The 26,804-nt window shown below is 47.9% G+C and overlaps 2 protein-coding genes across 4 annotated transcripts; one reads left to right on the top strand and one right to left on the bottom strand.

Moving 5' to 3' along the window:
• The first annotated feature begins 741 nt into the window (after nt 1–741).
• HVCN1 (hydrogen voltage gated channel 1) lies at nt 742–7,575 on the top strand. 3 transcript variants are annotated; one of them, XM_075434514.1, is made up of 6 exons: nt 742–776; nt 3,220–3,448; nt 4,003–4,107; nt 4,593–4,824; nt 6,757–6,869; nt 7,218–7,575. In XM_075434514.1, the coding sequence occupies exons 2-6, from the start codon at nt 3,245–3,247 to the stop codon at nt 7,281–7,283; spliced, it is 720 nt and encodes a 239-aa protein (XP_075290629.1). In that variant the 5' UTR covers nt 742–776; nt 3,220–3,244; the 3' UTR covers nt 7,284–7,575. The 3 variants fall into 3 exon arrangements, with proteins under 3 accessions (XP_075290629.1, XP_075290628.1, XP_075290627.1); XM_075434513.1 differs by lacking the exon at nt 742–776 and adding an exon at nt 1,451–1,492; XM_075434512.1 differs by lacking the exon at nt 742–776 and adding an exon at nt 1,568–1,648.
• On the bottom strand, nt 6,860–22,752 carry TCTN1 (tectonic family member 1). Its single transcript, XM_075434511.1, has 15 exons — nt 22,549–22,752; nt 21,031–21,151; nt 19,013–19,143; nt 18,133–18,299; nt 17,641–17,728; nt 16,654–16,763; nt 13,597–13,617; nt 13,055–13,180; nt 11,907–12,032; nt 11,476–11,558; nt 10,987–11,127; nt 10,535–10,691; nt 9,438–9,563; nt 8,951–9,095; nt 6,860–8,050 (listed from the first exon to the last, which is right to left on the bottom strand). The coding sequence occupies exons 1-14, from the start codon at nt 22,730–22,732 to the stop codon at nt 8,952–8,954; spliced, it is 1,725 nt and encodes a 574-aa protein (XP_075290626.1). The 5' UTR covers nt 22,733–22,752; the 3' UTR covers nt 6,860–8,050; nt 8,951.
• Between the last annotated feature and the right edge of the window lie 4,052 nt (nt 22,753–26,804).

Below are 26,804 nucleotides of genomic sequence, written 5' to 3'. Positions count from 1 at the left end.
CGAGTGAGAGCTGGAGCTAGAAGAGGGTGCGCAGCAGCATCAGGCCCCCCTGCCTCGCGAAGCAGCGGGACCCCCGTAGCCGAAGCGCGGGTGCGTTAGGGAGGGGGTTTAGGCAGCTGTCCAGTCCCTGAGGTCGAGCTCTGTCCAAGCCCTTGGGTTTTCTACCCTTCACGCTTCTGTTGAAAAGAGGGGCTTGAGCCTCAGTGTTAGAAAACATCTTCCTGGTCTCAATTTCATGGACATCTGTTTTTAAGTTAAAAAAGCTCTTTTTCTTTGTAAGACACAGTTCAGTCCCTTCTTCATTCCACCGGCCACCTTCTGTCCCTGTTCCCCTTTGACCGGCACCGACGCGTGGTGGCATCAGTCCCTTCTAGGCTGGAGTTTCACTGCTGGGGGCCAGCTCTGCCCCGAGGCCGCACCGACGTCCTGCCCTGGGGGAGCAGCTGCTGGTGGTCCTGGGGGGGCTGTGGGCCGTGCCCCGGTGCTCTGGGGAGTCCCTGGGCTTCACCTGGGCAGCTCAGGCCCGCGGTCCTGACCCCCACCATCCCAGAGCAGGATTAACAGGCTTGGCCTTCCCTTCCTGGAACGGGGTCGGGTCTGCGCGCTGGCCGGGGCAGATCCGCAGTCCTGAGCCGGTGCCTTCCCCCAGCAGCTGGTCGGGTCGGCGTTCACCGGAGCCAGCCCAGAGACTCGGTTAGCCGGGAACGCCCAGGATAAAACCCCTCCCTGGCGCTGCTCCTCGCCGTCCGCGGCTCGGGGTGCTCGGCTGCTCGCACGTAGGTGGCTCGGGGTGAGGATGGGGGCTTCGGGGCTTTGCCCACGCGCGTTCCCCATCGTCACGGGGAGGAGGACGGGGACTGGGACGCGGTGCCAGGAAACGCTTAGGCGCCAGGAAAGGTTTTAGGCGCTTTCCAGGAGGAAACTCCTCTTTCCAAGAAACAAAATGTCTTTAGGCTTTAAAAGTGCAAGAATGGGGAGACACCTCTTTGGGAAAATTAGAAATAGTTCAGGTCTGTGACAGAGGCGGGTCGTTGGTTCTGGCTGCAGCTGCGTCTGCTCGGGGCTCTGCTCAGACCAGCTCGGGATCGGGAGTCGGGGGGAAGCCGAGGGAAGCAGAGGCCTCTGCCCGCGCCTGGCCCCGCGGGTGGCGGCGGGTTCAGCCGGGCCCAGTTCCTCGGGTCTGCGCGTTTCTGACCCTCCCGCTCCCCGGCCGCCGCCTGCTTTGCGGGGCTCCTCCGCGTCCCCGCTCCGCAGCCGGGCTCCCATCCTGGCAGAGTCGCGATTTCGTTTCGGTGTCCGCTCGCGGCCTCGGGGCAGCCGCTTCGAAGTTTAAAAACCAAAACAACCAAAAAAGTCTAAACAACCCCCCCCCGGCCTGTCGCGTTCCGGCAGCTCCCGCTCCGGGTTGGGGGGGGGGGGGGAGAGGCTGCGAAAACGGGAAATGCCGGCGCGGGGCGATGGGGACCCCGGCTCGCGGGCTGCGGGATCCGCCGTGAGCCTTCCCGGGGGCGGGGGAGTGGGGGGGGGAAGCAGCGGGGCCGGGCCGGGGGCGGCGGAGCGGGGCCGGGCGAGGCGGGGCCGGGCTGGGGGCGGCCCCGCGGCGCCAGGGGAGGTGCGGGCGGCGGCGGGCGCAGCCGGGACCAGCACGGTACCGGGGAGCGGGGCCGGGGCCGGGGCCGGGCGGGGGGTGGCCGGTGAGGGCCGGACCGGGGGGGGTTTGGCGGCGGGGCCTCCCCCGGGGCCGCCACGTCCTTCCCCTCGGGGGTCCCGCCGGGGCCCGGGGAGGTTGGGGAGCCCCAGGCCCAGCCCCGGTGCCGGCCCCAGGCCCCGCGGCCCGAGCGAGCCCGGAGGCCGCCCCGCCGGGGGTCTCAGCGCCCGGGGCAGCTGCCCGGGGGGCTCCGGTGGGCTCCGCTCCGCGCCCATCGGCCCCCGTGATGGCAGCGCGGGGCCAGCTCCGCGCCCCGCAGCAGGGGATGGGATGGCCTGGAGCCCGCGCACCCTCCAACAGCGGGAGCAGATCCCACCGGGGACCCCCGAGACCTCCGGAGGGGAGGGAGAGCAGCCCCGGGGGCACCGGCAGACCCACGGCAGCTCCGTCGGGCCAAGAGCGGCTCGCGCTGAGCTCCCTGGCCGGCTTTGGCCAAGGGTGGATGCACGGAGAGCCGGGACGGGGATGGGGACGGGGACGGGGACAGGGACATGGTGGCCTGCTGGCATCGGGAGCGGTTTTTCGGCAGGGTCTGCGGGCCGGGCAGTCTCGCCGGGTTGCCCAAAGAGGAAGGCGAGCTGGTGGGGTTGCGACAGGGGAACGCGAGAGCGGGTGCAGATGGAGCTTCTCCTGCAGCCGTTCTCGGCGCTGAGCTCCAACCGGGATCGTCTGCGGGTTTGGGGTTGGCGCTGCTCCTCGCTGGGTGCCCACGGGCCGGGATGCTCTGGGGGCCGTGGGGAGGAGAGATGGGGCAGGACAGCATCGCCCACCGGCCGGGCGGAAATGCGGGGATCGCCTGCTTATTTTGCCTGCTAAGGCTGAAATAGTGGGGGGCCCTGACGTTAATGCAGGGAAATTGTGGCTGCTCCTCAGCTTGGTGGGGTGGCTGGAGGGTGAGGATGCCTCGGCCAGCCCGGGGGCAGCCGGGCTGCAGCCACTTGAAGGGACGAGGGCAGCTCCGGGTTTGTCTCGGACCCGATGCTAACAGCAGCCTGCCCCGGTCTGCAGGGGATGAGAGAGCAAAGGATGGGGGGAAATCTCCTACTTCCAGCGTCTGACCGATAACCGCCATCGATCGGTGTCTGGTGGAAACACCGCGGCTCTTCCCGACGGGAAATCGGCAGCTGCCTCCTCTGGCATCACGAGATGCGAGATAAGGGCTGGCACGGGGGGTTCTTTTTTCTCCTGTCATCGATGCTTTGTTTTGAGATGTTTGGAAATACATCGTGAGGAAGTTCCTCATTGCAGAGCAGCACGACGGGGTGCAAACAGCCCTGGGGAGGGTGGCGGGGGCTCCGCGTCGCGCCGTGGGAGGTGATGCAAAACAAGCAGCACCACCGTTAAGCAATTTCCCGTCAGCGGGGCCCGTCCACACTGCGGGACCGGCCACGTCTGTACAAAGTGTCACGCTCTTGTCATGCTTGGTGTGGTGAAACGGGGGAGATTCGGCATCCTTGGTCAGCCCTGAGCGGGGAGCTGACGCTCTGCTCTTCTCTCTTGGACGCCGGCAGGGTGATGCCAGCTTGATCCTGAGCCATGTCCAGGTACCTGAAGCACTTCACGGTGGTGGGGGATGACCCCGTGCAGTGGAGCAACGACTACCAGAAATGGGAGGAGGAGGAGGAGGCTGGGGAGAATGGGGAGAAGCAGCCGGATTCGGAGATCAAGCTGGAGCCCACCAGGAGCCGCGTCTCCTTCCAGGACATGATGAAAAAGCTCTTCAGCTCCCACAGGTTTCAGGTGAGGCAGAACAAACCGGGGCCAAAGGGAGATGAGGGTGAGATTTGAGTTGTGACAGCGCAGCTGATGTGGGATAGAGCTCACGGTGGGCTGGGAGCAGTGCCGAGCTCATGAGCGCTCACGGTGCCCGTGAGAGCGGCTGCTGCCTCCGAGCTGGCCTGTCCCGTCATAAGCGAGCCGCTCCGCAGCGGGCGCAGGTGCTTCCTGAGCGGCGACAAGCCTCGCTGCACGCTCGTCACGGCGCCGGCGCGTGTTCTCCCACGGCTCGAGCTCCCCAAGAACCCCCCCGCCCACGCCGAGTGGTGGGAAACAGCTGGGTTTGGTGGGGAACCAAGCGGCTTTGGACGGGTGGGACTTTGCAGGAATAACCCACCGACCGGGGGCTGCGGGAGTGGGAGTGCTGGGTGGGAGCAACAGAAAGCTCCGCGAAATGCAGCCGGCCAAATCGGGGATGCAGGGCGTTGGGGCACGCGTAGCTGAAGGCTGCATCGGCTCCTCGTGCCGATCGGTCCGTGCTGGGAGAAAGTTTCACGTCGGTTCTTCTCCTCCGACAGATCCTGGTTGTCTGCTTGGTGATCCTGGATGCCTTGTTGGTCCTCGGCGAGTTGCTCATGGACTTGAAAATCATCCATCCGGACAAATATAAAATAACCCCAAAGGTAAAATGCAAGGAAATGTCAACGCGAACCATGATTTCCCTCTCTTTGGTGTTCAAACCCGCCAGATAGGATGACTGGGCAGGCAGGACCTTGACCTCCAGCCTTGCCAAGCCAGCAGTCGCAGGCACGAGGACGAAGGTCTCGCAGGGACTCGTGTGACAGCCCTGCAGCGTGCGGGGCCGGCCTGGCTCAGCTCATGCCGGTCCATGCAGCAGCTTCTTGTTTCCTCAGGCTGTGGCAGAGCTGAATCACTCTCACCACCCTTCTCCCGGTCATCTTCACACCGCCTGGTCTGGCTTACCCAAAGCCACTGGCCGCCCAGCTACGCTCGCTCGGGTTGTCCCTTGGAGCAGGAGAAAAGTCCCCAGCCCTCCTTGTAGCACCAAGCCAGACGTACCCTCAAGCGGGGGGGATTTTCCAGCCGGCCCTGCTCACATGCGCACAGGAGGGGTTCCTGGCCTTAAACTTGCACCCTCTTCTCCCAGGTTTTCCACTACCTCTCCCTTTCCATTTTAACCATCTTCCTGGTTGAGGTGGGGTTTAAAGTCTTTGTCTACCGCTGGGAGTTCTTCCACCACAAGTTCGAAGTGCTGGACGGGATCGTCGTCATCGTGTCGTTCATCCTCGATGTCGTCCTCATCTTCCGGGAGCACGAGTTTGAAGCTGTGGGGCTCCTGATACTCCTGCGGCTGTGGCGCGTGGCCAGGATTATCAACGGTAGGTGTGTGCGGCCGGGCGGGAGCTCGCCCTCGTGCGTGGGCTGGATCTGCTGACCTTACCTGAACGACCTGGTCTTTGTTTCTCAAAGCCGTCTGCGAGACAGCAGGGTCTTGCTCTCCCAGCGAATTCAGAGTTTTTCCCGTGCGGTTTTCATTGCTGGAGTGTGGCCATAATTCAGCTGTGATTTCTTTGGAGCAGCAACAATCTGCTGCTGGTGTTGGTGCGGTGCCTCGGTGATGAGAGCGCCGGGCTAGCGGGGATGCCCAGCTCTTGTAAAACCCACAACTCTGGGGCAGAGTGGGTTTTACTGGTCTAATGTTCTGCTGCGACTCTGTCATCCCCTCCGGTGACGCTGCAGGGAACGTCCTGATCTCACACTCGATCATTCCTGCTTGGATTCAAAGGGTTTACCGTAAAAAGAGGAATATAAAATGCTATAAAATGCCCCCAAATCAGATTTCACTGACTTTGCTCTTGAATTGTAAATTGTTGCAAATAGGCACTTCTGAAACAAGTGTAGCTAGAAACGTTTTTCTTCCTTCTTCCTTCCAATGGGATTGTCCCTAATTCCTCCATGAAACCTCAGCCCAGGTACTGTCCCGTGCCCGTGAGTGCTCTGTACTCGATGTGGCTCTAAGTCTTGTTAGCTGGAATAAAAGCAACGGGTGGTTGGGGCTGTGTCCATCACCTGCAGCCCCCCGCTGCCCTTCTGATGGGGAGAACGTGCCCGATCGGCGGCAGCGGCCAGGAAAAGGGAAGATGTGAGAGCAGCCCGCAGCTCTTTTTAGCTTGGAGTGAAAGTCAGAGAGAACCCGGATTCGTGTGCAGCTGCGTGAGCCACAGGAACCTCGGTGTCTCTCAACACGCCGTTCTACAGCAGAGAAACAGTATTGCATTGCCAAGTAAATCTCCTCATACTTGGGTGCTTCTGTGTTTTCACCCCCAAGTTTCTCACAGTGCCTGCCCGCTTGGAGCAACAGAGGGGACAAAAAAAAAACCTGCCCCAAGCTTCGGGTGTTGCGTGCTCGCACCAAGGCACGGTTCACTGCCTTCGGTCGCTGTTGATCGATAGGGACCGGGTTACAGGCAGGTGGGGACTGTTTGATGTTACCAATGCAAATAAGCAGCATCGCTGCTTTGTCTTCAGAGAAATGAACCCCCAGAGCCCGAGCCCGCTGCCTGCAGCACTAGAAACACGGGCACGCACCGGTGCCTGCCCTCCCGCGCGTTGTTCTGTCAACAGCCGGAGGAGAGCTCTGTGGGGTAGGAAGAACGCGATGTTCTTGATGCTCTTACCAAGTTGATTTATTTTTTTTTCCCCCTCAGAAAAGGGTGGGAAGAAAAAGCCTTTGCTGTGGGGGCTGAGCTCACATGTAATAGCCTAACAATATTTCAGAAGAGAAGTGGCACTTCTGCTGCCGCGAGAAACTGCGTGGCCTTGCTGCAGCCACGCGAAGTGAAGCCAAAACCTCAAGGACCTGATGTGCCACATGGCATCACGCCGGGCAGGAGCGCTCGGCCCCGGGGACACGAGCCTTGTGCCCCAGGCTGGGCTGCTCGTGCTGTTAGAGCAAGGCTCCCGACTACGTAACGCAGCCCCTGCAAAGCTGCCGGTTACATCCCCCCCACCCCGGGCTCTGCCCAGGGAGCGAATTCAAATTCAGGGTTTGAATGACAGTTTGACTGATTAATTCAGCTCAGAGGCCAGGCTGGCTCTTCCCAGCAGTGTCGGTATCTGAATCCCCGGGGTGGCTCATTTAAAACCCTCCTCATTAAGAAAAGCACTTGGGAAGGGTGGTTTGAAGACGACAGAAGCAGAGCTTGAGAGGAACACGCTTAACTCCTTGAGTACAGGCTCTGTGTACTGCTAACCTCCTGCTAGTGGCTGTTTTACATCACAAACCGAATCCACTGTGAATTGTTTCACAGGAATAATTTTATCAGTAAAGACCCGCTCTGAACAACAAGTGTCCAAGCTGAAGCAAGCCAACCTGAAACTCGCAACAAAGGTTGAACAACTGGAACACAGCTGTGTAGAGAAGGTAAGAAAACGCTTTTAATTTAAACAAGGTTTAAACAAGCTCCCCAGGACAAGCTGGCCTGGGATCCTTTTGCAAGGTTGCTGCTGGCAGCTGGGTTTCCTCATCAGAAAGCTGTGGGGTAAGCTGGGCTGAAGAACCGTGGCTCTGCCTGTCCTGCCCGTGCTTCCCGAAGCTGCCTCTCTTGCAGAGGAACGACGGCTGCCTCTGCCCTGCTTCCTTTAGCCAGGCTGTCCTGTTTTACTGCAGCAAGAGATATGTTACAGCAGTGGGAAGGAAGATCTGTGGGAACCTGGGAAACTTATTTTAAGGAAAGAGCTGCATTAATGGTTTGACTTTTGTCTCCTACAGGAGCAAGAAATTGAGAGGTTGAACAAGATCCTAAAACAGCATGGACTCATCAGCGAGCAAAAATAGGCGGCCAGTTTTCCGAGGCGGGGAGGTCTGCTCTGGAGCGTCCAAGTGTCGAAATCTACCAGTTTGACCTGAAAGGTTTTCCTGTCTCTTTGCTTTCTCTTGTATAGTGTTGTCTATAAACGTTTGCTATTTGACCACACTTTGATTAGTTCTTGGGACTGCAAAAAGAGTTTTGCTGGAAAATTAATCAGGCGTACTCCCTGTAAGCAGCGATTTCGTAAGATCTTTCTTGTACAGTTACAGAGTCAAAACTGCAAAATAATTTAATAAAGACACACCTTTACAAGCTATACATCCATGAAATAATTTATCCATGAAATATCCATGAAATATTTTACATAAGTGAATTTTTCTGTGACAGTGTTCATTGTTTGCAACATCTTGTAGAAACTCGCAGTACAAATGGTAAGAACCCAAGCTGAAAAGGTCATTTCTTATCTACAAGCTGACTGTTCATCATTAGTACATCTCTTCTTTGCCAACCATTCTGCCCATGTTGTTAGTAGTTTCCTCATTTCTGTTGCTGCTTGTGCCACTTTTTGTTATTTATATAACGTTCATTTCAAAAATACCAACATACCGCTCCTTCGGTTGGCAACCACATCAGCACCAAAACAGAGGCAAGCACGTGCCATCCTGCGTCAAACAGTGCCTTGTTCTCAGCAGCAGATCTGAGTGCTGATACTGTGTTCTTTCATCTCTTCTTCCATTTTAAGTGTTCGTTCGCGGCCCGCTGGGCTACGAAGTTCTTTCTGCTTCCACAGCTCCTAAATCAACCCATAAAAAGAATTAAAATATGTTAAGAACAGATGTAGGTGAGTGGACGGCTGGGAACAGTTAGACTCCAGAAACGCCATTAGGAAGCGTATTCTAAAGGACAGGCTGGTATTTGAACACAACATGGACTATTTCAGGTACCAGAAGGTCCCTGTGGTGCGACTATTTCACAGTTGAAGAGCAAGATTCAGGAAGTGGGAACTTTGAAAGGTGCTGACAGTAGCAGGCGTCTCCGATTGATTTCAGCCAGCGTCAGCTGGAAGGGTCATTGAGCCTTTCCGAAAGCGTAACTTCACTGTTCGGATTTTTAAAGAAAGGTAATTAATTAGTGGTTTGGGGAAAATAGCTGGAAATATGTGGCTTATTCATGTATGAAAACAGATAAAATGGAGGCCTTATCTCATAGCACATGATTACTTTAATTAACAATTTAGCTCTGCGGTTCACAGAATAACGAAGCCTGCTTTCCTCTGGAGCCGTACCGTGTCACTGTGCTCTCCCCTTCCCTGCCTGCCTCCACACTGCTAGGCAGGCAGCTCGCACAGCGCTGCTCGAGCAGCCGACGTGCTGCAAGGCTGCTGGCTCTGCCTGTGCTCACTGGCCAGCTAGAGCCGCCATCAAGTTCATGTGGCAACCTTTTTTCTGCTCAGCAGAGATATAATTAGGAACTTTCCACTTAATGTGGGGGTTTTTCTGCCCTAAAGCCTCTGGGAACCCTCACAACAGCTCACCCTTTCTCTCTTGGCCAATTTTCACCCAGTGTGTCTACAATTTAGAAGAAACTGATGACCCATCACAGTGGTTGGAAAAACCTTACTTCTTAGGAAATGGACTAAAAATCATAAAAAGCAGAAATACAGCTTTTGGGGGTTTTTTTCATGCATACTTACCTTAGACAAACGGAAAGAAAAAATCAAAGGGTAACTTGGCATTAATCGTGGGCCAAGCTCTATAGCCTGGCTCTGCAGGTGGTGAAAGATCAGTGAAAACAACAGAACTCGTTATGGCAATAGTCCTTTCCCTTCCTGAGGGAAGCTGCAATGAAAATACAAATGGTCATTAGCATCAGTCTTCTCTTTGTACGACCGCTTTGTTTGGACTGGGTTACATTTTCGGTTGTTACTTGTAAATTGGCTTTTTTTCCATACACAGTTCCATGTTTCTTTCATGAACGATGTATAGATTTTTACTGAAGCACGTTTTGGCAAACAGCCCACAGTTGTGTTTGAGTTGGAACAGAAACTGTCGGGTGTGATACATTCTAATACGAAGTGCTACCTCTAGATAAAGAGATCAGCTGGGTCACTGTCGCACAGCTGATACCGAAGCAAAACAAGCCATTCTTTTTACCTTCATTCCTGTAATTTAATTACGTACCTGCTTCAGTGTGGTGGTAGCGATCGTTGCTGTAACGTTGACTATTCTGGCTTGTGGATTGACTAGGGATCCATATTTAGTCCACTTCACTTCTATTTCAAGTGATACTGGTATTTGGCACAAGCTCTGAAAAGTGTTATAAATTCTCTCATTGTCTGCCTTGTACAGAAGCACCCATGTTAATTATTCATCTCATGGAACTGGCAGAATGCCCACAGAAAGCTCGTTCCAGGAGGCTGCCAGAGCAGCTGCGCCGTGCCCGTGCCCTGCCCTGCTGCCCATGCAGGCAGCACAGGTGCCTGCAGCCGTGGCACAGCGGTGTCCCCATCCACAGGTGACAAAACGGCTCTGTCACTGCACTTCAGGCAGGACCGTTCTACCTGAGCAAGGCAGAACTTTGGCTCTTGATGACAGGGCTGAGCTGGCTCTTTTTAGGAGGAAGACTTATTTCAGTAATACTGCTGGGACAGTAAAACAATCCTTAACTCTGCCAGGGCAGAATTTTGAAGCCTCCAATCTTAAATATTTTTAGGTAACTTTGCAAGAAACCGATATACAAGCTGTCATTGAGGGGGTGCTGTCACTCAGCACGTGCCAAGCAGCACTGCCTACCACCAACAGCAGGGACTGCGCTGCAGCGGGAGGAAAAGGGAGATGTTAAGAATAAATGTAGTGTCTGGGTCACTCAAGTATACTGCTTCTGTGCTTTAAAGGATTCTTGCTATCTTACTCTAACCTGGCATAAGAGCACCAAGGAGAAACGCTGATTCTGTTACTTCATGCTTTCAACCCTACCTCTTGTGCTCCGTCCCATCTGAAGAGCAAGACTCTAAACTGGGGCTGGAGCTCATCTTGTACCTAACGTGTTGTCCTGATCCATAACTGAGGTGTCTGACACCAACTTGATTAAAAGCAAACCCTGACTTCTATGAAACTCCTCATTTGTGAATATTCCAGGAGGACTTTCCCCCAGTTTGTTTCTGCATTTTTTTCCCCATAGATGTGAGAAACCTCAGCTGATGCTGCAGTACGGGTACAGCTCTCGGGAGAGAGGACAGTAGGAGCGAAGGGGGTGGTGGCAGTGGTGTAACTCTCACCTGTTCTGAGACCTGGAGGTGAGTTATCGGCACCCAGTCGAGCACATCCTGGGCTTGAGAATTTCCAAATGAGGCCACATATTCAGGAAAGCTTTGTCCCTTCAGTAAATCTAGGAGGGTCTGAGTCAAAGGCTGGCATTCCATAGCAGCAGTAATTCTTCCAGAACAAAAAGATGAGTTAAAGCAAAATCCATTGGCTTGGCAGAGTAATAATTTCTCCTTGCTGTCATGCACTGTTCAAGCCTTCTGGCTACAGCTGCTAATGTACGCAATCTTTTCAAGAGACAGACTATTGTTAATTAAATGACTTTTTTTAATAATTAAATACTCCTACAGCAGTATAAATATCCCAGGACCTGAACAGATCCTAATGGAAAGGGTTGTCAGAGGGTTAAAAGCAGTAAATAAAAAAAATTTAAAAAACCCAAACAAACCAAGAAATGTCCTCTTACCGTAACTTACAGCCTGATATCATGTTATAGCCAAATAATATTGGGGTTCTGGCTCCCTGTGCTGCCAGACAGTCCTGGCTGGATGTACTCTGCAGAATGGTAAGTTGACTGTATTTGTTAGTACTCTGAATGATGCCAGATGTAACACACAGTTAAAGGGAAATTCAATACTTGATGTCGATCAAGAAGAAAGAATCCTTAATTGTATCCTTAAAATATACCTGACAATGCTGTAATAGCTCAAGACTCCTCTTACACTGTGAAGAAGCACTAGAGCGTACAACGGAGGTCTAAATCTACCTCACTAAAAAGTCCTGGGAGATTGCAGTCAGGACTGAGTCATTCGCTACTTCTGAAACATAGCCAAAAAAGCACACTTTTACTTTTGTTAAAGAACAGATACATTTGATAGATGTCCATGCTAGAAAGTGTTTGTGAAGACGGACGAGAACAAGTGCTGCAAACAAAAATTCAACAGGGAAAGGATATCCTTGTGGCCGGAAGCCCGCTCTTACAGGCAGTCCAACAACATAACCGGGATTACCGCTGAGAGGAACTGGCTTTGTGTTTACCTGCAGAGCAAACATACAGTATTAGTTCTTACCTGGCACTGAAATGGCTGGAAAACACAGAAATACGTCACTTCCTTTAGGATTATTAATTGCCTTGAACAATGACAGTAGGAAGACTGCTCTATAAGATCGTAACAGTCCTCCATAGAGACTCCCAAGATGACTCTTGTAAATGTGAAGAACAGACTTTGGAGACCTTTATTGCCCAGTTCTGAAATGCTGCCTCATTTGTGGATCCAGGACAAGTTACATTTTACCTTGCTGCTAACAATTGTTCTGATTCAAGTTTAATAAATTTTGTAATTAAATGTCTTTCAACAAGTCATCCGTAACATCTCCAGCAGTTACCTGAGTAAAGCTGATTTCAAAGCTCTGCTGTACTGAAAGTGCTTCTTGGTTAATTGCCCCCAAGACAAAAGAAGCAGCTGCTTCTATTATTTCTCCTGCGTCCGTGTATGTAATGTGATAACTCACCTGAAAATTAAACATTTTAGATATTAACTAGAACAAATACATAAGAGTATGAAACTAGAAAAAATGAATTTAAAACTATGTAAGCATTGTTTTCCTTCTTCCTTGTTAAGAAACAGTGGACTACATGGTAGAGACATACTGGATCCTCAGCTGTAGTAAGGATGGGCCCAGAAAACAGGAGGAACTGAAGCACTGCTCACCAGGTAGCTAGACACTCTGCAGTGACGGTGCATTAAAACCACAAAGACCTGCCTCTATAGCCAAGGCAGCATATGCTTTGGTAAGCACTGGTACTTAGGGACAGACTAGACACTTGCCCTACAGATGCTGATCTAGATTTCTGCTACAAATTAAGACACCTGGGTTGGAAATACCGCCTATTCATTCTAGTTTGTCACTTGTTTCCTGTCTGCAAAGGGAGAGGAGTTTCAAGAAGAGCAAGAAATAGCTGGGGTCTGATCTGACAGTCAAAACCATGACATTCACAAAGCAGCCATGTCCACAGAGTTCCGTATAAAGGACGTGACTGTTACCAAACCAAGGCACTGATTAGCAATGGTCACAAACGGATCTAGGGTTGGAGCCTCCTAAAAACTGACTTATTGATAAGCCTCTTCTAAGCATAAGCCCAATGTTCATCTATTTAAGAGCAAAAGGTGAGATCATTTGCACTGTTTATTCCTCTGTCTCTGCCACCACTGTGCCTGAAGTCATCTTCTCCCCAGCATAATGCAGATTCTAAACTCATGTTATTGTCTGTTATGTCATATGCACACAGTAATAACAGAAAAGGATTTCATCCTGTCTCTGTATTATGTTGCACACAGTTATTATTTCATTGCAAAACACTCTCTTTTATCCCAAAGTCAGTGTTTCTCCTGTCACATTTGCTTTGGAGATGGCACAATATATGGAAACTGTGCAAGACCTTTCTCACATCTTTGTAATTTGTGAATCAGAAATGATTTGATGCATACATGCTTTCCATCAAACATGAGGAGGAAAAGAACTGTCATACCTACCCCAAGAACTACATTGATGCACAGTTCATCCAAAATTACAGGGAGCCTGAGGACATCAGTGCCATTAAGTAAAGTCCGCATTCCATTCAGAGACTGGACAACTATGGACTGGACAGTAATATTAACCTGAAAAACAAATTCATGTCATTTCTGAATATGAAGCATAATTATTTTTGGCTTTTTCTGTATTATTATATTTGTGACCCTCTCGGGTTCTGTTCCACAGAGAGAGCGGTCAATAATCCTCTGAACAACTGCTATGTTACATGTATTGCTGAAGCCCAACACAAGGTTCTATTTTTAAGAGACAGTTGCTTAAACAGAGAGAGTTTTCTATGATGGGAATGCATCAGGCTTAAATGTTTGCAGGTAGCAGATTATCTTGGAGTTGCTAAGTATCATTACTGATAGTAAGTGATAGAAATTTTTTAATTTAAAGACGAAGGATAAAGTCCCTGTTCTGATGAAGTCAGTGAAAAACTCTCGCTGACTGTAACTGAGTAGGAATTTTGCCCCTAGCTGTTCCAAGTCAGGATACTTACCATCTGACTCGATTTGGGCACCTAGAGGAGAACAAAAGAACAAATTCAAACAATAGCAAAGGTAGGACCTCTTACAAGTAGCAGTTAAGTAAAGCAGTTAAGGCTTAGCTGCTTTGCCTGTTTAATTATCTTACAGTAACTTTTACATCGTGGAAGAGATTGGATATACACGACAGTATCCAGGCAGTGTGAAAATACCAGCTCTTCTTCGTGGCTAGTAGGCAAAATCTTATAGTCCAAGCCTCCTCCTCTCCTCACAGCAACTGGAAAATTTCTTGGTGGCTTCCAGCAGTTTTCCATCGGGCCTAGCTTTGACTACATTCCCAATAAATATACAATGGATTAAATAAGTGGTAGATTAGTGTTTCCCTTGGACACTCTATTTGCAACTCAGAAACACTGAAAAAGTTTACTTGCATCAGAAAGGTGACCCGAGCAAGGCCTCTCCGTTTGGCATGACTGTTGTTGTGCACCATATCGTTTGGCTTACTGAGGGCATCAGAGAACACTCTTCCTATTGCAGACCTGTGCAAAACCACTTCCACCTATTCACAGACTGCCAGTTTAGGAAGTCTGCCAGGCTGTTCGTTCCCAAAGACATGAAGAGCTTTTGTTGCCCCACTCTGAGGGTAACGAGTCCATAGTTTCACGGCCTCTACACAAAAAATTGAGACGCAAGTATCCTACTTGTTATACAGCATGTGGATACGCACAGTTGCCCCACTGGAAAATTTCCACCAAATTTTCATGGAAAGACAGAAATGTCAGACCAAGGTCATCAATCAGGCCTGCAAAATACTCACATAGAGCACCATTTTGTCAAAAGCGTTATTGTTATGACTTCCCAATGAGTCTTTGATTCACATCCTTGGGAGCAGCCTAAAAATTGTACTCTGACCATGAAGCAAGTTCTGGAGAATTATGACAGGATACGGAGACCCGTCTGCTTATCTACCATCACGGCAGAGAAGACATTCCTATGAGCTGGAGACCTGAAGGTGATGCAGCTAAAGTCTGTCACACACTGTCACGTGTTTACATCAACATCCCAAGGTACAGCTCAGCTATCAGAACCAGCTGTGTCAATAAAAGTGCTTGTCAAGATTAGACACGTCCTTCAGGGAAGCACGCTCTTTCCAACTAGGGTAGAGGGAATGACCACAGCTCTTAAAACTCTATTTATCTGTGACGGGGGTGATGGATTATGTTTCTGTAGGTCACTGGCAGACAGGACTCCAGCCTCACCGCTGCCTCCCACTGACTCATCTTCCCACCAGCCAGGCAGGCAAGCAGGGGCAGGCAGCAGCGCGTAGCCTTGGCAGCTGCACGGCACACACTAACCGTGGTGAGAAGCATCACGTTATGAGTGTCTTGGTAGAGGGTTCCAAGCATCCTCAAGGCCCCTTGCGTCTGCTGGACAGGCCAGGGCAGAGAGCAGAGATGAACTGCAACAGTTACCAAGACCTTCACATCACTCGGGTTTCCCAGCCTAGCAGCTGAGTACGGGCTCACAATGGTGGGGTTTTCTGCAGAACTGCTGTACCAGTCCTCTCACTGGGGCCCCCAGTAGCCTCCCTGAGCTGATGTTTTGCCATTTCTTTTGCTGGCAGCTCCATCTGCTGGCGCTGGAACGGCTCTCTGCTCTGCCCCATGACCACCCTGTCCCCAGTACCAAGCCACTTTTCTACTGTCACACTCCATCTTCAGCTCCCTTTGGGAAGGGGAGCTCCCTACAGACCAGCTCTAGCATCTATTCAGCCTTCTCCAGCTCTTGCATCTGATCCTTCCTGAACGTCCAACATACTTTGGACAGAAATCTGACCTCTCCGAAGCTGTGACATTCTAATTGGCAAACAGCACATGGGTAACATGCTATGCACTGTTCTAGCAAGGAAGGGGAATTCATCTTTCAATTCAAAAACATTCAGCTGCTTGGAGCCTGTCCTGAGGCATGCTTTGGCTTTTCTGGTTCTGCAGCCACCAAGAACTCTAATTTTGGGTGCACAAGGAAACACTCACACCCTTCTAAGGCAGAGCTTTCTCCACCTCCCCCACAGCGGGCTGATCAAAAGCTAACATTTGTGAGCAGCCCTTGCTGATTCCAGTGAGGTCCCCAACGATCGGGAGAATGATCCCACCTGTGAGAACGTGAACTCCCTAGTAGGCTTTCCTTTTCTGTTAATAGCTTTAGAATCTGTGGGCAGACTGGAAGGGGTCTTTAAGCAGTCACTCACTGGAGAGTGCTAATTAAATTAAATAATTACACAAACTAAAAACATTTTAATGACAGAGGGTATGCTGTTTCTTGGTGATCTTCACCTTCTGGAAGGAGCTATCAGGTATGATGTACTTTGGTTTCATTTTTGCATGCGTGATTTCTTTGTCTTCCTGAATATCTGTAAAGGGGATTTATTTATGCATAAGACATCATTCTCCAGGTCAAGAAGAAATGAAAAAGTAAGCTTAGCTCTGAAAAATAACCACAGACTGGATTTGGTAGTAGGCTGGATACAAACAAATTTGCTCTCAGTGGGGTAAAAGGTCACTTTCTTCGAGGACTATAAGGAAGGCTTAGAACGGGTGTGCAATACCTCACTATTAAAAACTGCGGCTTGTAAGAAAGATATGTGCAGAGGGTTAAACCTTACAGGTCCTTCCTTAAGTACAAAGGTTTACCAACTCTATAAAACCTAGACTTAGAATTATGCACCCTGGTAATAGGCTTCTTGGAAAAGCCTGAACATGCACAAAAGCACAAAACTGCTGCCATTGCAGTCAGCGTTAGCGCAGCCACACAAGCTCGTCTCTTCTAGACCACTATTTTTGTTAGCTAAGAACAGTAAATGCTTCTGTTACCAAAGCTTGAAGTAAAAACACTTCCAAAGGATTTCTGTACAGAAGTCTGTTGCATAGGGAGATTTTTTTTCCCAGCCTACAATTTAAAAATCCTGATAAAACACCATATCCTTTAGTAAATAGAAATTACTTAATTCTGGAGATGCAAAAAGATACACAACATCAACGGTCAGCTATATGACTGTTTCAAATCATACTTACTGCTAAAATGCTGGAGTTGATATAGAAGAGCATACTAACTGCCTGAATGTTGCCACATTCTTCCACACTTACTGATCTAGTGCATTTTGTAGCCTGGTTTACTAAAAACCCTGGAAAAAAGGTCACAAAGTATTACTGAAGGGAATTAAAGAGTAATTATGAAAAGCAGAAATAAAAACCAATATAAGAACCTCAAGTATAAGCAAAAGTGAAGGTAAATGAGATTTCTATTGCAGATAAGGTTTTATAAAGAATGATACTTTCTTACAGTCTCCAAAAATGCTATGAGACAACATATTGTTTCTTAACAATAGAAGCTTAATAAAAGCTAGAAGAAGATTTACGACTTCATTTTTGAGATCTCATAAGATCTTTTTATCTCAGAAGAGACTTTAGTTTTCCTATGGTCATCATCATGATTGTTATGAGACCATATTTAATAATAACAGCAGATTTTGGAGAACGCAGGTGTGTGGGTTTGGTTGTGGCTGCTTTTTTTTTTTCCCCACCACCTCCTCTGCAGATTTTCATGAAACTGTGTGAAAGGTTAAAAGTAGAGCACAAGCCTGCAAGTCTGACTTGACTTGCATTCAGGCTGTGAAAGGCACCTCAGGGTACCAAAGGGACATCTTCCAAAGGTTGCCCAGTTAGGTCTTGTTTTGTGTAATACCCTCATGGTGTCACCCTAGTACTATTTTATTAAACCAATTATGCCAAATAGGATGTTTTATTGTTGGATAAACACCCCATTAAGAAGACTCTTAAGGATTTACATATCTAACTTTGAATGTTTAACATAGATACAATACAACCTTTGATCTATGTCTAAAACACCCCTGGAGAAACAGAAATGTTTGAAAAACATTTGTTCATGAATCTTTATCTGAATTTACATTTGTGCCAGTGCCAATTCACTGACTGATGAAGCTCCAGTCAGAGCAGAACACTCTAAAGCAAATAAACTGGAATTCAAATATGTTTTCCAACCTGCAGGGTTTGCATCAGAGCACCAAGAGGAGACAACAGGACTAGGCAGCCTAAGAAATGCATCCGCTGTCTGTATAGGAACACCATACTGCCAAACAAAACAACACATTCAAGTATATAGGTGTGTTTCAGTCCATGGAAAATTTTAGGGCATTTGTATTAACAATAAATCTGAATTTAAAAAAGTACTTATTTCCACTATATCTGTCAATACCATATACTACTTTGTGCATCAGTTCTTCAGCCACTGCTAACTGCTTTATGTTAACAACAGCAAAAAAGCTACTTATATTTTAAGGATCTCAAAAATCTAGTTCACTTTTTAAGTAAGCTAAAACAAAACTACACCTCTTACTTTTACATTTCTGTATTTAAATACCAAAACAAAGCTTGTCTTTTCCAGAAGAACTGCACTTGTTTAAAAGCAGATTCAAACAATGCTCACTTGCTCTTTTATGGAACAATCTTATACTAATCGAATCAGATATTTACCTCGTATCTGTAAGTTTTATTTGCATCAGAAGGATTTTGAGCATCTGTGTTCATGTTCCAGCTGTCAGGCTCAGCACTGAAAGTAGCACTTCCAAAACGTTTAAGCAATTGATCAAAATTTTCAGGAGTGGGCATTTCAGGAGAACTGAAGGAGAGTGCTTTTTTATCTGTCAAAACATTTTATAGAATGAGATAACTTTTAGGATAAAAGATACAGAAACAGGATTTAGTAACCATTTTTCTTTCTGGAGTTGATATAAACTCAGTGACAGAAAAATACCAACGCAGCTTTTATTTAAGAAAAGCTTTCTCTTTTGCTTAAGAGGAAAACTAGGCAGTATCTTAATTCATCATTTCACCCAGATCTGCGAAAGCACAAACTTAAACTGAAGGAAAGAGGTAAGTCCCTTGCTTTCAATATTAGGGTTTCTAACAGCATGTGTTCCAAAACAAAGACGTACCAATTAGTGTCTACAGTTTCCATGTTAAGTATTCAGATGACTACTGTAGTCATGATTGAAGTGAGAGAACACACCACTGATCACTTCTCACACAGCTACGGTAACGGACTGGGAAGGAGCCAGTCTCCCATGAGACAACTTTAAATGGGATTTACTGGCGATGCTGAATTCTTTGGGGAAAAAAAAAAATCCCCCAAACCATTTTTTTTTTCAACAGAGAAGACTGAAAGTTAAGAGTATGAGATGTCTTAACTGCATAGTTTCACAAGTGAAAGGTTTACAACATAAGTACTGGGAGCATACAGAATAACCAGTTTTCTGACAGGTTTAGTTACTTCTAATTTTAGTCTGTTTCTGGTACCTAAAGAGCTTACAAAAATAACACCACAATGCTTAATATTGGCAACAACTCTACTTACAGTTTGTAGCATAAATGCAGAAAACACTGGGATTGACTTGGTCAATTAATTTAAATATCCTTTCTGGTGGATTTACTTCAACATCAAGCGAATATACAGCGGCTTTCTGACTACACAGACGGCTGTCACCTCTGCAAACAATAATAATAAAATCAATGATCCACTAGAAGTTAGTATTGACCACATTTTAAAATTCTTTTCACGTACTGAGGCAGCATCAAAACAAGCACGGAAGAGATTACCCTTTTTAACACAATTTGTATAGCAATTGTGCCTCCTTAGAAGGCTTACATCATTTTATGCTGTGTGCTTAGTAATAAATAATAGAGCATTCTCCAACATGTTTTATCTAGCAGAGGAAACAGTGAGCAGCAGCATGAAGAAAGGTAAGAGACAACCCAAGTGGGAAGTACGACCTTTAGGGTAACGTAATGGCATACAGACCAGAAAAAAGGTCAGTTTTGTGAATACTGGAATAATATTCACTCTGGGGCAGAAGAGCGCGAAAAAGTCCTACTTAAGATGCCCGTAAAAGAAATGGCAGAGTGAGAAACAGGGAGGCGAAATAACCCACCCAGTCTAGGAAAAGTATTTGCAGACGTGCATCAGCAACAGCCCAGAACTGCAGCAGGCTGCACAGCGAATGTGCCAGTTCTTACCCTGAGGGTACCGGTGTGTCCTACATGCACGAAACACAAGGTGACAATCCCTGGGAGACTGGTACTGAGGCAGGGATAAAGCAATCAAGGACAGATATTGAAGTGAAATGACTTTTAGAAATGTGTTTTAGGCACGGAGTTACTTCTCCATGAGGCGAGCCATTTGTTAGCAGGATGACAAATCAAACACCCTTTCTCTCAGAGACCACGTAGCCTCCCACTTGTGACCAGTCAAACCCTTTTCATAACTAAACACAATTATGCAATTGTGTATAAATCTAGATGTAAATAATGAGATCCACAATACTTGCAGTCACTGAAAATCCCATGGATTATCATGAAAAATGAACATTTTACACAAGAACCTGGGAAAAGAAACCCAACTTCATTTTGTGCATTTCGAGTTGCAAAGACAGAATAGTCACCCGAGACAATTAAACTGTCACTCAGGAAGGCGTTGATTAGACCTTTCTGATACATATAAAAATCTCTATAAATGGGTAGCAGTATTCATTGTGTGCAAGAACAATAAGAAACCATAGTCTGGGCTGACTGCTAATTCAAATTTCAAAGCACCAAGAATAAACCCCAGTGCTCAGATTGGCATAATTTATGCCGAAGGTGGGTTGAAGAGCTGTACTCCTTGTTCTGAGGAGCCACCAAGAGATTTTTTACATTATGATTTTGAGATGAGCTTTCTTAACTCCTTTTTTACAACACGAAATTGGGTGAAGGTGTCTTCAGATCAACTGCAAATAGCAAAGAAACAACTATGGGCATTACTTTATTGATATAATGTTACATTTTACTACTTGTAAAGTGACAGACTGGCAGTGAGGCAGTAGGTTGGGATGCTGACTTGTAGAACTAGGCTCAGAACAATGGTCACACTACTTCATTATGCCCTGAACTGCTCAAGTTTCCAGCTGTTATCACAAGCCGTAATGAAAGAGGTGACTGATGAATTGCTGATGACCTACGGAGGTGGCCAGATGGTCCCATGGCATCAGCTTTCTTAACTTCCAGACACCGCGCTATATTGATGAAAGTCTAAAGCTGCATTATTCTTCCCCCAACAGAAGGCATCGCCACCTAAGCGCCCGCAGACAGGAGCACAATGAAATGGGGAAAAAAGCAAGGAGCACGAGTTTAGAAAGGAGGGAATAAGTGAAACGGGCCGGAGGCCAATTTGCTGTTCGATCTGGTTGGGGCCAAAAGTTTACAGGCTTAGCGCAAGAGGTTCTGGTGAAAGGGTAGGCAGAGGTTAGGAATTGGTAAGAGGAGAGGATAGAGCCCTTACAAACCTATGCAGCAAATAAAACAAGATTTTTTATTCCATAGAGCTATTTATCCACTTACGTGACAATAGGAACTGAACACGTAGTAAAGAGACTGAAATCGGCCGCGCTGCAATCAGGGTCACAGCAGCAATTTACATCACACTGTGCCACCGACAGATCACAAACACACAGCTGGGCAACTGGAGGAGAGATTTAAATTAGAATTAGAATTGGAACTTTACACGTTACAGCATGTTCCCTAACACTTTCATTTTTCACCTCGCCTGGATTTTGACAATGGGCAAAAGTCCATATCCAAATTCACGTGCTTTTTTTTTTTTTTTTGAAGTAATTTTTAAAAGCCATCTTTTCTGCTACTTAGCAAATCTATTTGGAACACGGTAACAAAAACAGGGGCATACTAAAATGTGATGGGCTGTTCCCTGCGAAATCAAAAAAGGAACTTGAGTTAATAGGAATTTTGAAGGCATGAAAATACACTCAGCCCTGCAGGGGGGGGAGATACAAACAAGGTGTGCTTATCTGCTTGTTTTGGCTTGTTGGGGAAACAAAAAAAAAAAGAAATATTTTGATAGAGCAGTGAGATGTTTACAAGTATCGAGCATGTCCCAGGGTCCAGTAATGTATTTTCCTGATGTGCCAACTGAACCATAGTTGACTGCTTTGAAGTTGTTTTTTCTCTCTGCCTTTAGATACTGTGAAATATTGTAATAATACAGAAAGTAATTGCTAGCAATACTGTAAACTGTCTCGATAAAATACATTTGGCAACTTCTTAAAGCATTCTTAGGTTTTCAAGTTTACACATTCAAAGAACAGATATTACTCTACTGAACTGTCTAGGAGAGTCGCTGTTCTAGAATAAATCAAGACTTAAAGAACAGCACAGAATGAAGAAAATTAAGACCAGTGCTCCGTAGGCAAGATAATCAAAGAATTTTCATTTTCCTAACTATCGCTTATTTCAGCTTGACTGTTGCCCTTTCTCTGTGGTCTCCCAGATGTTCTCTGACCATCTGAACAATATCCAGGCGTTTCCTGGAATCCCAGAGGTTCTGACTGTTCCATTAGCTGAGTTTAGTGCTGGAATCCTTAGCTCACCTTGTAAACACGGGAAGTTTAAATATGGATGATTGGATTGCGCAGTTATGTCTCTAACAGAAGGGATTTAAGTCTCTTTTCCCTAAGGAAGCATGCAGTGGGACGCGTTTAATTTGGCAAGGAATGTAGGGAAGATGAACCAATGACACAAACAGAGGGAAATGAAAAGTTAAATAAAAGTATACCTGCTAATTACAAGGCAGTGGAAAACACCTTCTGCCAGCACAATGACACACAGACCTGTGCTCTGCATTGCCCTAGCACCGCCCCTGCAGCGCAGCTCCGGTAAATCCCCGGGGGACCCCAGAGAGCGGCCGGACAGCGCCCCGCAGGCCCGGCCCAGCCCCGGGCAGCTCCAAGGGGAGCCGGAAGGCCCAGCGACGACGGGAGGCCCCAGAGAGGCCGTCAGCGGGGCCTCCCTTGGCCCGGGAAGAGCCGCCGGTGCCCCGCAGACCCCGCCCCACCGGGCACCCACCATCCGTGACCGGGGCCGGCCCCCTGCGGGTCCGCGCCGGGGCGGCAGCGCGGCTGTCCGGTGGCGCCTCGGTGCCCGCCGCGCCGGCCGTGGGCTCGGCGCTTGCCTCTGCCGCCCGGAGCGGCGGCGGGAGGAGGAGGAGGAAGAGGAAGAGGAAGGCCCCGAGCCTCAGCGCCGCCGCCATGGCGGCCGCCCCTAGCAACGGCGCGGTTACTAGGGAGCGCGGAGCATCACGGGAAGAGCGCGGCCCGCCCCGGAGCATCACGGGAAAGAAGGGGTCTGGGGCCGCGGGGCACGCTGGGAAGGGGTCGTGCGGCCTGGGGACCATGGCGGGCGGCGAGGCCCGGGCCTGGGTCTGGCGCTGCGGCCCTGTCTGGCTGCCACCTCCCGCCGCCTCCCGCCGCCTCCCGCAGTGCAGGGAGGCTCGGGGAGAGGCCACAGGCTGGGCTTTTGGACGGGGCCTCCTGCGAGGCCACCTCGCCATGGTGGTCTGGGGCATCTGCTCAGGCCAGCCGGCCCCTTCCCCTGCAGAAGCGCCCAGTGCGCGGCAGCGCGGGTGTCAGCGGCCCCACAGTGCCAAGCCACGGGCAGCAAGAAGAGGTTGAAGTGTAGTGACCAAAGCGTAAGCTATGTACGTGGTCTGGGCAAAAACGCAGTTGGGAGGCCGTATGCAGCCAACCAAATGTGGGGCATGGCTCCGTGTGAGCTAGAAAATCCTCTGCTTAGCATATTTTTTGCAACTTCATTTTTAGTAATCTGTTTTTCTTCAACTAATTTTCAAAGTTTTACCATTTTCTTTCTCTTTTTGAAAATGGCATGGGTTCTTAATGCTCAGTGTGCAAATTCATTCATTAATCTTGTTAGTAATCTTGCAATATATACAGGTATTTTTATACTAATTGGGAAAAACTGAGCTAGAGAGTGACTAAATGATGACGGTTCCTTACGGTTATCTTACAAATGTTAACATCCAGGCTTCCGTTCCAACCAAGAGATGACTTTAAACTTAACAGTTTGTCTTCCGTGTTATCTGATCAAAAGCAACTTCACAACATTTGTTCCTGCATCAAACTGGCAAGCCCATCGTTACACGGTGTTTTTTATTTTCCTGACCAGGTTCATTCCCATGTCTTGAAGGGAAGCCAACAAAAGCTTTGAGACCACAAGAGGGCATGTTCTCTGCTGCCTTTAATGCACTCGGCTGCTCCCTGTGCCGGTCACGACATCTGAACAGCACAACTTCATGCTGGTGTGCGAATTTAGTACGTCGGATTTGTTCCAGCTTCTTCTGTTGAAAACTGAAATAATTCCACAGTGCACATGGGGTCTTTGTCTCCTCTTCACACTGTCCTCTGCTGCACAACAGCTAATTACTCACAAAGTTGTTGATGAGTTATGTAAGACAATTGTCTGCCTCACCCAGTACAAGGCTACCAAGGTCATTTGATGCCATCAAAGAGCTGGAGACTTAGGATGGATTTGAAATAGCTTCGTATCGCGTGGCGAGATTCCGGAGTCATCCTTCCCTGTGGAGACACCTCTTTCTTCTAAGGACACAGTGACATGAAGGTGAGGATCCAGTGTACTCCATCACACCTCACATGTCTGTGTGCCTTACATAAATGGTCTCACCTGGGTCTCCACTCTGCATTCCTTCTGTTAAAACAAGTGGAGCCCAAAGTTACTGCATTTGCCTTCTTCCTTGGGAAAGAAGAACGGATGTGTTTCGTCTCTTTGTTTCTTTGCCATTTCTGAGATTATTTTGAATCAATTGGAAACATTCCTGCTTTTCCTTTCAGTAAAGTCTCCTAAGTGATGTTACTGGTGTTGGGGGTTGTTTCAGGCTTGAAGAATAACAGTAATTCAAGTACACTTCCACTTTGAAAAGTGACCGTAAAAATGGCATCATAGGACTCCTCCGTTCTGCCACTGACTAAGGCTGTGCCAGGACTGGCTGCAGCCATAGAGGAGAACGTGTGCCTATATTTAGAGGGAATCATGGGAATCTTTAAAAAGCCATATATTTCATTGTCCCTCAGCAGAGGAACACGTTGACTTTGCCAGTTTACTCGCTTAGATTTGCATATTCATAGCTATGTTGAGGACAGATGCTCGTGCACTACTCTGAAAACTCCAATGTCTTTGGCCCTGCTCAATAACGACGGGCTGGAGAAGTCAGCGAAGGACTTGTTCGCAGCTAGCGGAGTTAGAAATCTTGCAGCTCCAAGAAGAATCACAGAATCACAGAATGTTTGGGGTTGGAAGGGACCTCTGTGGGTCACCCAGTCCAACCCCCTGCTGAAGCAGGGTCACCCAGAGCAGGCTGCACAGCACCGCGTCCAGGCGGGGCTGGAATATCTCCAGAGAAGGAGACTCCACAGCCTCCCTGGGCAACAAACAGAAGGAGGCCATAGGCTGGGAACTGTCCCTGAAGTCAAGGAGGCTTCTTTTCCTTCCTGTTAAAAGGCAAGCGAAGCTCTCCACTTTTGTCACTATTCCACATCCTCTTGCTTGAGGGAAAGTAAAGCGGATTTGGGAGTTTTACTTCTCATTGTGTGGTGCTTGTCCCAGCTGGGAGAGGCAAGCCGGCAGGAAGGAATGGCTTGAGCTTGTGGCTCCTCTCGCCTTCGCTGCTGTGTGTTTGAGGTCGGAGATCTCTCTGGATGAAGTTGATTTAGGGGCTTACAGTCCCTTGAAATTCCTTGACTGATTTTCTCTCATACACTACGTATGGTCAGTTAACAAGGATGAAGATGTTTCTCCTACCTGGAAATCTTGCAAATTTTGAAACTTGGAATTTAGTTTGCAGGCTTGGAGGGAGAGTGGTGCTTAGTTCATTGCTTATCACCATTGGTCGTATTCTGTCTTCTGAATCAGTTTTTCAGCTGCAGTGTCATGAGATAATTAATATTAAAGCGCCCCTACTGGTGAGTTTACACATTTCTGATGCATTTAAAATCAGTAAAAAGGGCTGTTGACAATGCACAAGGGAAACTATAATTTAATACATGCGTTTTGCATCCAGAATTACTTTGCAAAGCTGATGGTGCACAGGGGACCAGACTCCTAGATGAAAACCAAGCCTTGCTGAAATCTGCGAGCTATTCCCAAGCACAGATTGCACCCTGAATGCACGTGGGCAGGAGCTGGATGAATAAGAAAGTATTATTTCTTACTGCATCTACCATTGAAATAGAATAGATCTGGGCAACAGTTCAATAGTAAAGTGTAATGTAATTAATCGGGCTTTCTCATGACCTTTTTTTTTTTTTTCCAGAAGCAAATTAGGGCTTTACTCAGACCAGCAGTTTGCCTAAACCCGCCCCCGGTACTTGCTGTAGAAGACAAATAGGACGAACATAGTTGTTGTGTCACTTCAGTTTCCTCTTTATTAATGTTTAAGTGACTACCGCTGAATTCCTTCCCGGTAGGATGTGATAGTTCCGTAAAGTCATGGAGCGTCTCCAGAAATACGTACGCACAAACAGAATGCAGTAAGTAAAGTCCCTGCAGAAAGAAGCATAAAGAAAATAGAAAAAAGACCCACCTTTGTCACGCAGAGAAGAAAGGCAAGACACAAGCCAAGTATAAGAAAAAACATTTGCAAATCCCTCCTCCACAAAAACCACCCTTGTGTTAGGCTGCTGAAGCAGGTTCCAAAGAGCAAACTCCAGAGTGTGTAGGACAAGATCAGGACACTAATAAATAATGCATGTTCTCCATCACAGAGATTTTAATTTATCCTATCAACATGAGTTAATTAATAATTAAAAAGGGCACTGTGATCCTCATGTGGGAGGTCTATAAAATGAAAATTCAAGCAGTGTAAGATGCAGTAGATTGCTGTCTATTAAAAAACATGTTAAGGGATTTAATGTATTACTATTTTAATTATATTTTAAGCGGCACGATTTTGATGTGCATTTAAGCTTTATAGCATGGCATTTGCAGTCCAAACATTGCAGGATTAAGTCTCATCAAGTACAGTAACACCAGGGAAAGTAACTGATCATAAACAGAAATAAAACTAACAGAAATGATGTACGAAACGCGAAGACTAAGCAAAAAGCACTACTTATATTTCTGTTTCTCTCATCCAAGCTTATTTTAATAATTCAGTTGTTTAAATTTTTAACTATGTAACTTTCCCCACAGCCCTCCCCTTTTAAAATTACTTGAGATTTAAATAATGTAATTACTTTTACACATACAAAATTATTGCTGTTCCTCAGAACAGAAGACATGAGAGTTTTCAG

This window comes from Opisthocomus hoazin, chromosome 13, assembly GCF_030867145.1.
Source record: "Opisthocomus hoazin isolate bOpiHoa1 chromosome 13, bOpiHoa1.hap1, whole genome shotgun sequence".
NCBI classification, from domain to species: domain Eukaryota; kingdom Metazoa; phylum Chordata; class Aves; order Opisthocomiformes; family Opisthocomidae; genus Opisthocomus; species Opisthocomus hoazin.
The sequence above is the reverse complement of the archived record's forward strand: the minus strand, read 5'-3'. Positions and strand labels throughout refer to the sequence as shown.